This window comes from Hemiscyllium ocellatum, chromosome 6 (assembly GCF_020745735.1).
Source record: "Hemiscyllium ocellatum isolate sHemOce1 chromosome 6, sHemOce1.pat.X.cur, whole genome shotgun sequence".
Lineage (NCBI taxonomy): Eukaryota > Metazoa > Chordata > Chondrichthyes > Orectolobiformes > Hemiscylliidae > Hemiscyllium > Hemiscyllium ocellatum.
Genome location: NC_083406.1, coordinates 117,142,765 through 117,159,001, shown reverse-complemented (window position 1 = coordinate 117,159,001; position 16,237 = coordinate 117,142,765). Strand labels below are relative to the sequence as shown.

The 16,237-nt window shown below is 46.5% G+C and overlaps 1 protein-coding gene across 2 annotated transcripts in view; it reads left to right on the top strand.

Annotated features, from left to right (window-relative positions):
* pnpla4 (patatin-like phospholipase domain containing 4) overlaps positions 1–16,237 on the top strand; it is a 59,352-nt gene that overhangs the window by 9,241 nt on the left and 33,874 nt on the right. For both annotated transcript variants that reach the window (XM_060826296.1, XM_060826295.1), the window contains exon 4: positions 10,715–10,809. In XM_060826296.1, coding sequence (XP_060682279.1) covers positions 10,715–10,809 — 95 coding nt within the window. The remainder of the gene's footprint in view (positions 1–10,714; positions 10,810–16,237) is intronic.

The following is a 16,237-nucleotide window of genomic DNA, read 5'->3' as shown; positions in this document are numbered from 1 at the left end:
TCACATGTCTGTCTAAATGGCTCTTAAGTGTTGCTATAGAATCTGCTTCTACCACCTCCCCTGGCAGCATGTTCCAGGCACCTGCATAAAAGCTTGTCTTGCATCTCTCCTTTTTAACTTTTCCCCCTCTCGTCTTAAACCAAAACCATCTAGTATTTGAGATTTCCACTGTGGGAAGAAGACTCTTGACGAACCATTCTATTGCTACCTGTCATAATTTTATATACTTCTGTCAGGTTGCCCTCAACTCCAGTGCGAAAATGATCCCAATTTGTCCAACCTGGCCATACAGTTGAACCACTAATCCAGGCAACATCCTGGTAAACCTCTTCGGCACCCTGTTCAAAGCCTCCACATCTTTCTTGTAATGTGGCGACCAGAACTGCACGCAATCCTCCAAACGTAGTCTAATTATACCCTGATACAATTGATCACATCTATTAGGTTTGATGACACTAGGGGATTTTTGAAATGAGGTGATAGTCTGTTTAGCCTTTCTGTTCAAGTCAGATAAATTGTTTTTGAATTTGTGGTATTAATGGTAGCAGCAATGCACACCATCGACAAGATGCACTGCAGAAGTTCATCAAAGCTCCTCAGACAGCACCTTCCAACTCATGACCACTACCATTTTAGATTAGATTAGATTACTTACAGTGTGGAAACAGGCCCTTCGGCCTAACAAGTCCACACCGACCCACCGAAGCGCAACCCACCCATACCCCTACATTTACCCCTTACCTAACACTACGGGCAATTTAGCATGGCCAATTCACCTGACCTGCAGGTCTTTGGACTGTGGGAGGAAACCGGAGCACCCGGAGGAAACCCACACAGACACGGGGAGAATGTGCAAACTCCACACAGTCAGTCGCCTGAGTCTGGAATTGAACCCGGGTCTCTGGCGCTGTGAGGCAGCAGTGCTAACCACTGTGCCACCGTGCCATCTGGAAGGCCAAGGGCAGTAGATGCATTGGAATGTCACCACCTGCAAGTTTCCATCCAAGACATTCACCACCCTGATTTGGAAATCTATTGCAGTGTCGCTTGGTCAGATTTCTGGAATTCTCTCCCTCAGGGTCTCCCTACGGACTGCACTGGTTCAAGAAAAAAGCTCACAAGCGCCATCTCAAGGACAGATAGAGATCGGCAATAAATGCTGGCCCAGCCATTGACATCCACATCCCTTGAATGAACAAAAGCAATTTATTTATTGGTCCATGTCAGTATTTTTTATTCTTACATTGTTATTTGTAGGAGTTTGTTGTGCGTACATCAGCTGCCACAATTTCAATAACATCTACATTTGAAAGGAGTAGTTATGTAAAGCACTATGAAAGGTGCTTTATAAATAAACTTTTTTTTTGGCTTTCTCTTAGAAGTCAAACTTGGCATCCTTCCCAAGTCATCTCCTCTTGTGGTGAAGGTGGCTTTAGCCATTTACCCGAGGTTTCTGAGTGGAGCAGTTACAGAAACACGACAGAAAAGCTGCAAATAGAGAAATACATTGGCTTTAAAAAGGCCTGACTCCCTGACTGAGCCAGAACCGATCTGTGTCTCTATCATACTACAGAACGTTCATGGTTTTAAAAAAAAAATGAGGCCACTCAGCCCTTTGTCTCTGTGCTGGCTGAAAAATGAACCAACTAGCCACATCCTATTTTCCTGCACTTGGTGCATGGTCCTCCAGGTTACAGCACTTGGTGCTCACTCAGACACTTGTTAAATCAGCTGAGGGTTTCCCTCTCAACTTTCTTTTCACACAGTGAGTTCCAGATCTCTAACTCCGTCTGGGTGCAAAGAGTTTTCCTCATTTTCTCTCTAATCTTTCTAAATCTCTGTCTCAGCTTCCTCCATTGCAAATGGAACAATTTGGCCTATCCAAACTTTCCCCAGAGCTATACTTTATCATTCCAGGCACCTTCACTGTAAATCTTCACTGTACTCTCTCTAATGCAGAAATAGCTTGTCTGAAATGAGATGGACGAGTTACATATTAATGCAGGAACACTGATACACATAACCAGAGAGACAAGGGGTTAAAGGGATTCCTATGTGTTTCAATTTGTCATTGGTCACAAGAGTTGACAGAATTGGGCTCAAATTAGAAGCGTTGCAGTAACTAAACCTGCTGATCCTGCTTAAGTGTCCTCTTACCAGAGACATGGGACAGGATTGGTAGCCCCTAGTTGGACAGGAATGAGGGAGGTTGGGAGATTGCCTTAGCTGAACAGAACCATCTCGCCCCAGAGCTGTTTGTGCTGATGTGGGTAGAGGGTGGGGCATTAGATGGCGTGTGAGTAGTGGAGGGGAGCTCATGGAGGTGAGTGGGGTGTGGCAGACCAGGGTGTGGGCAGAGTGAGTGAGGGGTTGGGGTGCATTTGGGGGTGTGGAAGGGTGAGCGGAGTGCAAGAGTGTGTGTGTGTCTGTGTGTGTGTATGTTGGAGGGTGGGGGGGGGGGGGGGGGGCGGGGGGTGGTGGGTGCGGGGCGACCGAGGGATGGAATGAATGGGGATATGTAGAGGTGAGTGTGGGGAAAGGGGAAAGTGGGGCGTGTGGCGTGTTTGGGAAGGGGGTGTGGGGTGAGTGAGGGGGGGCAGGATGGCAGGGGTGGGTGGAGTGTGTGCTGAGTGGAATGTGAGTTTTGCGAAGGGTTGCAGGGTTTGTGTAGGGGTGGGCAAGGGTCCCACCCGCCCAACCACCACCACCAATGGTGGTGAATAGACAACTCTGCTTGGTAAGGGTCCATTCAGGTCAATGATTGGGGCTGAATATTCCCATTGCTCCTTCAAGTCCCTGTGATTTTGGGGTAGTGTGGAAGATGTAGGTTTAACCACATGGAGGTGACCTCCAAATGGTAGGTCAAGTGTAGTGCATTAGGCAGACGAAGAAGATTTCTCTGTTTACCCAGGTGCCATAACTCCCTAATGCTATACTGAACAGGGCTTCCCCACTGCAGGTTATGCCCTGAACTGTGGAATTCTGTTCCAAGCCTCTTTCTGCACTTTGATTCTGTCTTTGATGGGTGGTTCAGTGGTTAGCACTGCTGCCTCACAGCGCCAGGGACTTGGGTTCGATTCCAGCCTTGGGGGCGATCGTCCATGTGGAGTTTGCACATTCTCCCCGTGTCTGCATGGGTTTCTTCCGGATGCTCCGGTTTCATCCCACAATCCGAAGATGTGCAGGTTGGGTGAATTAGCCATGCTAAATTGGCCATAGTGTCAGGTGCATTAGTCAGAGGGAAATATGGGGTAGGGGAATGGGTCTGGGTGGGTTGGTGTGGACTTGTTAGGGCTGAAAGGCCTGTAGCGACTCTAATCTCTTTTTAAAAACCCATCTCTTTGACGTAACCTTTTGTCACCAGTCCTAATGTTTCCATCTTTGAATGAGTATTAATTTTAAGAAAAAGGACAATCTATTTATGATCTTCTGAAGTTTCCTGGAATAGTTTGCTACATCAAAGATGCTATGTGAATGCAACTAATTGTTTTTTAAAGCAGTAGTACTTCCTGCATCGGAGTGTCTGATATGTGGCCCTTTTGTTCTTGTGCTGAGGTTTTCTCTGAGCTGCGGTGTGTGAGGCTCCTGCTGGTATCTGTTACACTGCTGTTTCACCCAGTGAATTTTACTCTCACTTTCCAATATACACCTGCGATCACTTGACGAGATTTGCATTTTGGTTAGTTTTGCGCAGTATTTTCTAGATCTTCTGTGAAATCTGTCCAGAGGCCCTTACATTAGCTAAGGCCTGATTGGATACTGTTTGGCATTATTTTGTTGCTGTTGACCATTATTTGAGGTTATCCCCTCTCCCTTCACTCTTCATTTTGATTGGTCCTAGTGTCCCTTTTCCTTCCAGTTATAGAATCATAGTGCCGTAGAGATGTACAGGTTGGAAAAATAAGGGGGAGGCTATTTAGAACAGAGTTGAGGAGTGGTGGATATATGGAATGCTCTGCCCCAGAAGGCAGTGGAGGCCAAGTCTCTGGATACCTTCAAGAAAGAGATGGATAGAGTTCTTAAAGATAGTGGAATTGAGGGTTATGGGGATAAGGCAGGAACAGGATACTGATTGTGGATGATCAGCCATGATCATAATGAATGGTAGTGCTGGCTCGAAGGGCTGAATGGCCTACTCCACCTATTCTCTATTGAAACAGACCCTTCAGTCCAACTCATCTGTGCTACCCAGATATCCTAAATTAATCTAGTCCCACTTGCCAGCACTTGGCCCAAACCCCTCTACCCTTCCTGTTCATATACCCATTCCATATACCTTTTAAGTATTGTAATTGTATCCACTTCCACCACTTTGCCTGGCAGCTCGTTCCATACACACACCACCCTCTGTGTGGAAAAAGTTGCCCCTTAGGTCCCTTTTTAAATCTTTTCTCCTCTCACCTTAAACCTGCGCCCTCTAGTTTTGGAATCCTCAACCACAGGGAAAAGACCTTGGCTATTTACCCAATCCATGCCCCTCATGCTGTTATAAACCTCTATGCGGTCACCCCTCAGCCTCTGATGTTCCAGGGAAAATAGCCACAGCCTATTCAGCCTCTCCCTGTAGCTCAAACTCTCCAACACCAACAACATGCTCTAAATCTTTTTTGTACTCTTCCGAGTTTCGCAACATTTGCCAGAGACGCTGTTTAGATGGTGGATAAAGCATGGCCCAATTTCCAAGGCAGCAGCAATCTGTCTTCTCCTTGGACAACTGAAACCGAAATTGCTGGAAGATCTCAGCAGGCCTGGCAGCATCTGTGGAGAGAAATCAGAGTTAACATTTTAACAGAATGTTGCCAGGGTTGGAGGATTTGAGCTACAGGGAGAGGCTGAACAGGCTGGGGCTGTTTTCCCTGGAGCGTCAGAGGCTGAGGAGTGATCTTATAGAGGTTTATAAAATCATGAGGGGCCTGGATAGAATAAATAGACAGTGTTTTCCCTGGGGTTGGTGAGTGCAGAACTAGAGGGCATAGGTTTAGGGTGAGAGGGGAAAGATATGGAGGAGACCTGGGAGGGGCAGCTTTTTCGCGCAGAGGGTGGTACGGGGTGGAGTGAGCTGCCGGAGGAGGTGGTGGAGGGTGGTGCATTTGCAACATTTAAAAGGCATTTGGATGGGTATATGAATAGGAAGGGTTTGGACAGATATGGGCCTGGTGCTGGTAGGTGTGACTAGATTGGGTTGGGATACCTGGTCAGCATGGACGGGTTGGACCGAAGGGTCTGTTTCCGTGCTGTACATCTCTATGACTCTATAACAGACCGAAACGTGAACTCTCCACAGGTGATGCCAGATCTGTCTGAGATCTTCCAGCAATTTCTGTTTTTGCTCCAGATTTCCAGTGTTCACAGTTCTTTTGTTTCTTTCTTTTTAAGGCGCCTGAGCTGTGTCAGAATTCCAACGTTGACGGCTGTGTTGAACAGTTTTTAATGTGATTGTCGGTTTGGTGGAGGTGGTGTGTACCTACCTCTGAGCCACCAGGCCCAGTTCTAGGCCCACCTGCTCCAAAGGGGTGACATCACATCACTGAACAGGTTAATCAGAAAGTATGTAATGGGGTTGGAAGCTCTTGCAGGAAGTAAAATCTAATGCCTACTAGTATATTTTTAATGCTGTTAGGTGTTAGACCTGGCCTGTTGTTTGCAATGCTCTATTTTCTGGTCTGCAGTCCTAGATCCGGTGACTAACGCAGTCCCAAAGATGCTTGACTGTTTCTTTCTACATGCCATAAGCCCTGACGTTGATTGTTATCTTTATATAACAGAGAAAAGACAGCGTGAAAAAGCTGCCCCCACCAGGTCTCCTCCATATCCTTCCCCTCTCACCCTAAACCTATGCCCTCTAGTTCTGGACTCACCGACCCCAGGGAAAAGACTTTGTCTATTTATCCTATCCATGCCCCTCATGATTTTATAAACCTCTATAAGGTCACTCCTCAGCCTCTGACACTCCAGGGAAAACAGCCCCAGCGTGTTCAGCCTCTCCCTGTAGCTCAATTCCTCCAACCCTGGCAAATGGAAAAGTTAAGAGCCCAGCTAAGCTGGTTAATGCCAGTTGAATTCAAATGCATGCATAGAGGGGCACTTTAGGTGCCATGGTAATGTCCCCTCTCTCTGAGCCAGGGTACCTGGGTTCAAGTCCCACCTGTTAGACACATCTCTGGATTGGTTGATTACAAACATCTCTTTAAATGTGCACATAGAGCAGGCCTTGTGGTGCAGTGACAGTGTCCCTACTTCTGAGCCAGAGGGTTTGAGATGTGTAATACTGTCTCTCAACAGGTTGATTTAGAATTTTTTAAAATAAACACATACATGAACAAATGACCACAAGAGTGTGCTACTGCATTGGCTAGCTGTTCTCATTTAGTGCAGAGCAAGTACCACTTTTAGATCTCATTCTCACTTAATGTCCATGTACCTGCTTTTGAAATACAGTAGAACCCTCGTATCCGCGAATTCGGTTTCCGCGGTTTCAGTTATCTGCAGGTTGCCACAGTCTGAAACTATTACCTGGAACATTCCAGAGATAATTCCGGGGGCTGCAGGGGAGGTATGTTTCCCATTTAAATGATAGGGATTGCTACTATCTGTGGTTTTGGGCATCCGCGGTAGGTCTTGGAACTTAACACCCACGGCTATGTGGGGGTTTGGGGGGGTCACAGAAGAGGGGGTAAGGAGGGGGAGAAACACCTGTACAGCATGTACCTGGATTTCTAAACTGAGACATAGAGCAGATTATAGTCACCGAGGCAGGTCGTTCGGATGGATGCAATTGGGCACACTGACTCCAGAAGCAGACCTCTGCTACTCAGGAAAAGCAAGTGTTTAGGGACTAACCCCCTCAATTCCCCAGGACATCATCCCAGTGTTTCATACGTTGTAGGTCCTTTTGCACTCTCACTCACTCAGCCACTCACCCACACCCTAAGAGTGCTCATACCTTGCACGCCAACCCAATGCCAACTCATCCTCAGACCAATCCCCTTGACTCCTCATACCTCCATGCTCCAACACCCACCCACTTTTAGACCCTCAATGCCAATTCACCTGTTACCTGTAATGGACAGAATTCGGGGAATATTACGAAGTTGCAAAAAATGTAACTCATTCGATGTGTCTCTCACTCCTGTACACTTGAGAGTGAAATAAAACAACTCAAGAAACCTGTTCAAAGCTTTTACATTACCTCACATTTAGCATAGAGTCCCCGAGTCATAAAGATGTACAGCACGGAAACAGACCCTTCGGTCCACCACGTCCATACCGACCAAATCTCCCAACCCGATCTAGTCCCACCTGTCAGTACTCGACCCATATCCCTCCAAACTCTTCCTATTCATATACCCATCCAAATGCCTTTTAAATGTTGCAATTGTACCAGCCTCCACCACTTCCTCTGGCAGCTCATTTCATACACGTATCACCCTCTGTGTGAAAAAGTTGCCCCATAGGTCTCTCTTCTCTCTTTCTCCTCTCATCTTAAACCTATGCCTTCTATTTCAGCACTCCCCCACCCCAGGGAAAAGACTTTGTATATTTACCGTATCCATACCCCTCATGATTTTATAAACCTTTATAAGGTCACTCCTCAGCCTCTGATGCTCCAGGGAATACAGCCCCTATAGCTCAAATCCTCCAACCCTGGCAACATCCTTGTAAATCTTTTCTGAACCTTTTCAAGTTTCACAACATCTTTCCGATAGGAAGAAGACTAGAATTGCACGCAATATTCCATTAGTGGCCTAACCAATGTCCTGTACTCAATACTCTGACCAATAAAGGAAAGCATTCCAAACGCCTTCTGCACTATCCTATCTACCTGCGAGTCCACTTTCAAAGAGCTATAAATCTGCACTCCAAGGTCTCTTTGTTCAGCAACACTCCTGAGGACCTTACCATAAAGATTAGATTAGATGCCCTACAGTATCGCAACAGGTCACACTGATCTCCAAAGAGTAACCCACCCAGACTCATTCTCCTACTCTATATTTACCCCTGACTAATTTGCCTAGCACTATGGGCAATTTAACATGGCCACTTCACCTGACCTGCACATCTTTGGATTGTGGGAGGAAACCGGAGCACCCGGAGGATACGCACACAGACACGGGGAGAATATGCAAACACCACACAGACAGTTACCCAAGGCAGGTATCATTCCTGGTCCTGGTGCTGTGAGGCAGCAGTACTAACCACTGAGCCACTGTGCCACCCTCATTAAGTGTATTAGTCCTGCTAAGATTTACCTTCCCAAAATGCAGCACCTCACATTTATCTAAATTAAACCCCATCTGCCACTTCTCAGCCCATTGGCACTTCAGATCCTGTTGTAATCTGAGATAATCCTCTTCGCTGTCCACTACACCTCCAATTTTTGTGTCATCTACCAACTTACTAACAATACCTCTTATGCTTACATCCAAATCATTTATATAAATGACGAAAAGTAGAGGACCCAGCACCGATCCTTGTGGCACCTCCACTGGTCACAGGCTCCAGTCTGAAAAACAACCCTCCACCACCACCCTCTGTCTTCTACCTTTGAGGTAAAAACAATGACTGCAGTTGCTGGAAACCAGGTTCTGGATCAGTGGTTCTGGAAGAGCACAGCAGTTCAGACAGCAGTGAAATCAGCGTTTCGGGCAAAAGCCCTTCATCAGGAATAAAGGCAGAGAGACTGAAGCGTGGAGAGATAAGCTTGGGGAGGTTGGGGGTGGGGAGAAAGTAGAATAGAGTACAATGGGTGAGTGGGGGAGGGGATGAAGGTGATAGGTCAGGGAGGAGAGGGTGGAGTGATAGGTGGAAAAGGAGCTAGGCAGGTAGGACAAGTCTCTCCACGCTTCAGTCTCTCTGCCTTTATTTCTGATGAAGGGCTTTTGCCCGAAACATCGATTTCGCTGCTCATTGGATTCTACCTTTGAGCCAGTTCTGTATGCCAATGGCTAGTTCTCCCTGTATTCCATGAGATCTAACCTTGCTAATCAGTCTCCCATGGGGAACCTTGTCAAACGCCATACTGAAGTCCATATCGATCTCATCTACTGCTCTGCCCTCCATCAATCCTCTTTGTTACTTTTTCAAAAAAACTCAATCAAGTTTGTGAGACATGATTTCCCACGCACAAAGCCATGTTGACTATCCCAAATCAGTCCTTGCCTTTCCAAATACATGTACATCCTGTCCCTCAGGATTCCCTCCAACAACTTGCCCACAACCGACGTCAGGCTCACTGGTCTGTAGTTCCCTGGCTTGTCCTTACCACCCTTCTTAAACAGTGGCGCCACGTTAGCCAACCTCCAGTCTTCCGGCACCTCACCTGTGACTATTGTGATACAAATATCTCAGCAAGAGGCCCAGCAATCACTTCTCTAGCTTCCCACAGAGTTCTCGGGTACACCTGATCAGGTCCTGGGGATGTATCCACTTTTATGTGTTTCAAGACATCCAGCACCACCTCCTCCGTAATATGGATATTTTTCAAGATGTCACCATCTAATTCCCTACATTCTATATCTTCCATGTCCTTTTCCATAGTAAACACTGATGCAAAATACTCGTTTAGTATCTTCCCCCATCTCCTGCACTTCCACACAAAGGCCGTCTATTCTCTGCCTAGTTACCCTTTTGTCCTTAATGTATTTGTAAAAACCCTTTGGATTCTCCTTAACTCCATTTGCCAAAGCTATTCAGGTCCTCTTTTTGCCCTCCTGATTTCCCTCTTGAGTATATTCTACTGCCTTTATACTCTTCTAAGGATTCATTCGGCCTGTCTTGTCTATACCTGACAAGTTTGCTTTCATTGCTCAGATCTTTGAGTATTGGAATTGGGAAGTCGTATTGATGTTGTACTGGATATTGGTGAGGGCCATTCTGGAATACTGTGTCCAGTTCTGGTCTCCTTGGTATAGGAAGAATATCATGAGGCTAGAGAGGGTTCAGAAGAGATTTATCAGGATGTTGCCAGATATGAAAGATTTGAGTTATAGAGAAATGCTGGATAGGATGGGACTTCTGTTCACATCAGTGTGGAGGTTGAGAGATGACCTTATAAAGGTTAATAAAATTGAGGTTTATGGATATAATTAACAGTAGGTATCTTTTCTCTAGGATGGGAGATTTCAAGACTAGGGCATATTTTTAAGGTGAGAGGAGAGAGATTAAAAAAAGACATGAGGTGCAAATTTCTTTACACAGAGGGTAGTTAGAGTGTGGAATGAACTTCCTGAGGAAGTGGTGGATGTGGGCACAATTACAACATTTAAAAGACATTTGGATAAATACATGAATAGGAAGGGTTTGAAGAGATATGGGCCAGGAGCAGGCAGGTGGGGACTAGATTAGTTTGGGAGTATGGACGGTGTGGACTGATTCTACCAAAGGGTCTGTTTCCGTGCAGTATGACTCTCTGACCCTAAAAGCTATATTAAAACGGAACAAACTGCTACTTTTTCTTATGAAGGCAAAAACAACTGCGGATACTGGAAAACTGAAAAACAGAGAATACTGTTCTGAAGAAGAATCTTTGAGGTTGATTTGTTAACTCTTTCTCGCTCCGTTGGTATTGACAGACCTGTATTCCTCCGTCACATTCTGCCAAGACTGTAGCAATTAAAATATTCTGTATGCTTTAATTAGCTCCCCCCCCCCCCCACCCAGGAAAAGATTATAGGAAAGCCTTATTAATTTCTGATTTCTCTTTCTGTCCCCTCAGCAATGCAAGGAATTTACTTATGGATTTGCAGCTGATGTCCGGAAACAGAAATTTGGAGCATTAACACCAGGTTACAACTTCATGAAGCAGTTGAGGTAAGAGAAGAATGTAGGAATAGAGGAAGCCATTCACTCTCTCAAACTTGTACTGGCAATCACTTAGCTCATGGCTGATTTAGTGTCCAGTTTTATATCCTTTTCACAGACAACTCTGGCAAATTTCCAACCTCAACAAATTTTGGAATATCGCATGCAAATCTGGTCTCCCTGCTATAGGAAGGGTGTTGTGAAACTTGAAAGGGTTCAGAAAAGATTTACAAGGATGTTGCCAGGTTTGGAGGGTTTGAGCTGTAGGGAGAGGCTGCATAGGCTCTCTGGAGCGTTGGAAACTGAACAGGGACCTTATAGAGGGTTTATAAAATCATGAGGGGCATGGATAGGGTGAGTAGGCAAGGTCGTTTCCCTCGGGTGGGGGAGTCCAGAACTAGAGGGTCCAAAACTGGAGGGATATAGGCCAAATGCTGGCAGATTAGATTAGTTTTTTTTAGATTAGATTTACAGTGTGGAAACAGGCCCTTCGGCCCAACAAGTCCACACCGACCCGCCGAAGCGAAACCCACCCATACCCCATCATTTACCCCTTACCTAACACTACGGGCAATTTAGCATGGCCAATTCACCTGACCCGCACATTTTTGGATTGTGGGAGGAAACCGGAGCACCCGGAGGAAACCCACGCAGACACGGGGAGAGCGTGCAAACTCCACACAGTCAGTCGCCTGAGTCGGGAATTGAACCCGGGTCTCAGGCACTGTGAGGCAGCAGTGCTAACCACTGTGCCACCGTGCCGCCTATAGATGGGACTAGCTTAATCTGGTTGGCATGGACAAGTTGGGCCGAAGGGTCTGTTTCTGTGCTGTACAACTCTGTGATTCCATGATCCTTTTCAGGTACGAGACTTCCAGATGTCCATCCTGTGAAGGTGTGCTTCCTGACAATACAACCAAAACGCCGAGCTCAAATTCAAATGTTTTGCCCAGTTATTTTTCCTGAGGCTTCTTACTGTCACAAAAGTATTTTTAATTCAAGTTTGAGTTGAGCAGGAAATTTACCCTTCCACTTTGGTTGTTTATGTGACTTAAACATAAGTGGGCGGCACGGTGGCACAGTGGATAGTACTGCTGCCTCACAGCGCCTGAGACCTGGGTTCAATTCCTGACTCGGGCGACTGACTGTGTGGAGTTTGCACGTTCTCCCCGTGTCTGCGTGAGTTTCCTCTGGGTGCTCCGGTTTCCTCCCACAGTCCAAAGATGTGCGGGTCAGGTGAATTGGCCATGCTAAATTGCCTGTAGTGTTAGGTTAGAGGTAAATGTAGGGGTATGGGTGGGTTGGCGCTTCGGCGGGTCGGTGTGGACTTGTTGGGCCGAAGGGCCTGTTTCCACACTGTAAGTAATCTAATCTAATCTAAACAGAAATGTCCTGGGGGACTCAGTGACTCCACTCCTTATACTCTCGGTGTAAAACAGACGCCTTAGGGACCAAATTCCCTCCCTATCAGCATTGTGGATCAACAAACAGCAGGTGAACTGCAGCGGTTCAAGAAGGCAGCTCACCACCACCTTCTCGAGGGCAACTAGGAACAGGCAATAGTTGCTGGCCCAACCGGCAGTGACGACATCCCACAAATGAATTAAAAAAAAACAAAAACAGAAATTGTGAAACTCAGTCAGTCTGGCAGCATCCATGGAAAGAAAACCTTTTGAGTCTGGTCACCAGGTGTTAACTCTGCCTTCTTCCTGTAGATCCTGCCAGATCTGTCGCGTTTCACCAACAATTTCTGTTTTTGTTTCAGATCTCCAGCATCTGCAGGTTCTTTCTTTTATTTTAAAGAAGGGATCATTTTGGTGGAAGTGGGTATGTGAACATTTGATGTCAGAGATGTGCTGCTTGCTGTGGGTCCATTATAGGCATCCAGGGCTTTCTGCACATTTGTACAGGTAGGTCATTTTCATTTGAAATGTTAAGTCCCAAACCTTGTTTCAGAACTCCTTCCTGAAATTGGTCTGCCCTGAATTTTTACGTGTTGTTTTCCCTGAAGGGCTCTTTCTGAATGCTAAATGGTTACCTGAATGTTTCCTGGCTCCACAAGAGTCCTGAAGAACCATTGCTAGCTTCTACGCTGTCTGTTTGAGTGGCATGGTGGCTCAGTGGTTAGTACTGTTGCCTTTCAGTGCCAGGAGTCTGGGTTCGATTGCCATTGGCGACTGTGTGGAGTTTGCACATTCTCCCCTTGTCTGCGTGGGTTTCCTCCTGGTGCCCCGGTTTCCTCCCACAATCTAAAGATGTGCTGGTTAAGTCAATTGGCTGTGTTAAATTGTCCGTTGTTGGGAATGTGTTGCTGGAAAAGCACAGCAGATCAGGCAGCATCGGAGGAGCAGGAAAATCAACGTTTCAGGCCGGAGCCCTTCATCGTGCTTCCTGATAAAGGGATGTGGCCCGAAATGTCGATTTTCCTGTTCCTTGCATGCTGCCTGACATCCTGTGCTTTTCCAGCAATACACTCCCAACTCTGATCTCCGACATCTGCAGACCTCACTGTGGTGGCACAGTGGTTAGCACTGCTGCCTCGCAGCGCCAGAGACCCGGGTTCAATTGCCGCCTCAGGCCACTGACTGGGTGGAGTTTGCACATTCTCCCCGTGTCTGTGTGGGTTTGCTCCGGTTTCCTCCCACAGTCCAAAAAAAATGTGCAGGTTAGGTGAGTTGGCCATGCTAAATTGCCCATAGTGTTAGGTGAAGGGGTAAATGTAGGGGTATGGATCTGGGTGGGTTGTGCTTTGGCGGGTCGGTGTGGACTTGTTGGGCCGAAGGGCCTGTTTCCACACTGTAAGTAATCTAATCTAATCTAATCCTCAGTTGCCCACTGTGTCCAGGGATTGTCCAAGATCGGTGGATTATTAGATTTTTATTAGGTTACTTACAGTGTGGAAACAGGCCCTTCGGCCCAACAGGTCCACACCGACCCGCCGAAGCGCAACCCACCCATACCCCGACATATACCCCTTACCTAACACTACGGGCAATTTAGCATGGCCAATTCACCTGACGCGCACATCTTTGGACTGTGGGAGGAAACCGGAGCACCCGGAGGAAACCCACGCAGACACGGGGAGAATGTGCAAACTCCACACAGTCAGTCGCCTGAGGATGGATTTTTCCAACAATCAACGATGGTTTCATAGTCATCATTAGACTCAGTATTTATTGAATTTGAACTCCACCAACAACAAACCCGAGTTCCTGGGATATGTGAGGTTGAAGACACCCTGAGGCTGTAATTAGGGGCAGTTTGGGCACTGCGGGAATCATGGAATAGGAGACATAGGCAGGGAAATTGAGGTAGAAGAGTAACCTTGATCTTATTGGCTGGTGGAACAGGCTTGAGGGATAGTTTGGCATGCTCCCATTTCTTATTCTAACATAGCATTTCATTATTTTCTTTAATGTTATATATTAGTAACATTGTAAATACAAGGGAAAGATCTTCATATAAATACTTCTGGCAGAATAAGAGTATTAAGGTCAATGTAGTTTAAGATTTCAATATTAATCACTGATGGAGAACTCCCTCTCTGAGGCTGAGACTCAGTGTTAACTGGCCAATCATTTATGAGGATTAAACATCTCCCCCAAGAAGCATTTAAATGTAAAATTCCAAGCATGCATTTTACCCAGCAGTTCCCACAAATTTCCATTTTTTTTTAAGAGAAATTTCACGGACTATTAAACCCATTAGTGCCTCTGTTTAATTGTAGTCGCTCTATATGCATTCCTCATAATCTCTTGGTTTCCTCCCTGATACTGTAGTATAAACGAATAAAAGAGTTTTAACGAATAAAAGGGTTGATCAGTTTAATTATTTTATATCCCCTGTATCTTCTGCTAACAGCCAAGCTGTGTAAGCTTAGTGACAACAGTGTTAGTGTTAAAGATGACACAAGGGAGGAGGCATTTGATAAATGGCTGATCTGAAAGCTAGTAAGGTTGTCATATCTGGGTGAGAAGTGTCCAAAATACCGAGAGAAGTAGGGAAGGACGTTGGGCTGTAATTTTCTGAAACCCCTGTATGCTGGAGTGGTGCTAGAAGACTGGAGAATTGCAAACATCTCACCACTGTTCAAAAGATGGGTGTAAGGATAAACCCAGCAGATAGAGTAGTGTATGGAGGGAAAAGTAGTAATCCAGGGCAAAGTTGACCGTGTTTTGCATAAGCATGTGAGAATGAAAATCCAGTACAAGTGTGTTAAAGGTCAGTCATGTTTAAGTAACTCGATTAAATCTTTTGATGAAGTAACACAAAGCGGTTGCTATGGTGCACATGGACTTCCCAGAAGGCAATTCTGCTTCTAAATTGTTCCTCGAGATGGAATTTTCGGCAAAGCTGCAGCATATGGAAAAGCAAGTCGTAAGAGCAAAGTTGAATGAGTGACAGGAAATAGAGAGTAGTCGTGAAGCCTCCTTTAATGGCCTGGAGGAATGTCCATAGTGTAGATTAGATAGGCTTCAGATTGGTTTCACAGGTAGGTGCAACATCGAGGGCCGAAGGGCCTGTACTGTGCTGTAATGTTCTATAGTAGCATTTCCCAGGCATCACTGGTAGCACTGCTGCCTTTCCTGATCTACATTAATGATGTAGACCTAGGTATACCGGGTAAAAAGTGGGGTCTGCAGATGCTGGAGATCAGAGCTGAAAATGTGTTGCTGGTTAAAGCGCAGCAGGTCAGGCAGCATCCAAGGAACAGGAAATTCGACGTTTCGGGCATAAGCCCTTCATCAGGAATGAGGAAAGTGTGTCCAGCAGGCTAAGATAAAAGGTAGGGAGGAGGGACTTGGGGGAGGGGCGATAGAGATGTGATAGGTGGAAGGAGGTCAAGGTGAGGGTGATAGGCCGGAGTGGGGTGGGGGCGGAGAGGTCAGGAAGAAAATTGCAGGTTAGGAGGGCGGTGCTGAGTTCGAGGGAATCGACTGAGACAAGGTGGGGGGAGGGGAAATGAGGAAACTGGAGAAATCTGAGTTCATCCCTTGTGGCTGGAGGGTTCCCAGGTGGAAGATGAGGCGCTCTTCCTCCAACCGTCATGTTGTTATGTTCTGGCGATGGAGGAGTCCAAGGACCTGCATGTCCTCGGTGGAGTGGGAGGGGGAGTTAAAGTGTTGAGCCACAGGGTGGTTGGGTTGGTTGGTCCGGGCGTCCCAGAAGTGTTCCCTGAAGCGTTCCGCAAGTAGGTGGCCTGTCTCCCCAATATAGAGGAGGCCACATCGGGTGCAGCGGATGCAATAGATGATGTGTGTGGAGGTGCAGGTGAATTTGTGACGGATATGGAAGGATCCCTTGGAGCTTTGGAGAGAGGTAAGGGAGGTGGTGTGGGCGCAAGTTTTGCATTTTCTGTGGTTGCAGGGGAAGGTGTCGGGAGTGGAGGTTGGGCTGGTGGGGGGTGTGGACCTGACGAGGGAGTGCAGGATTGTGG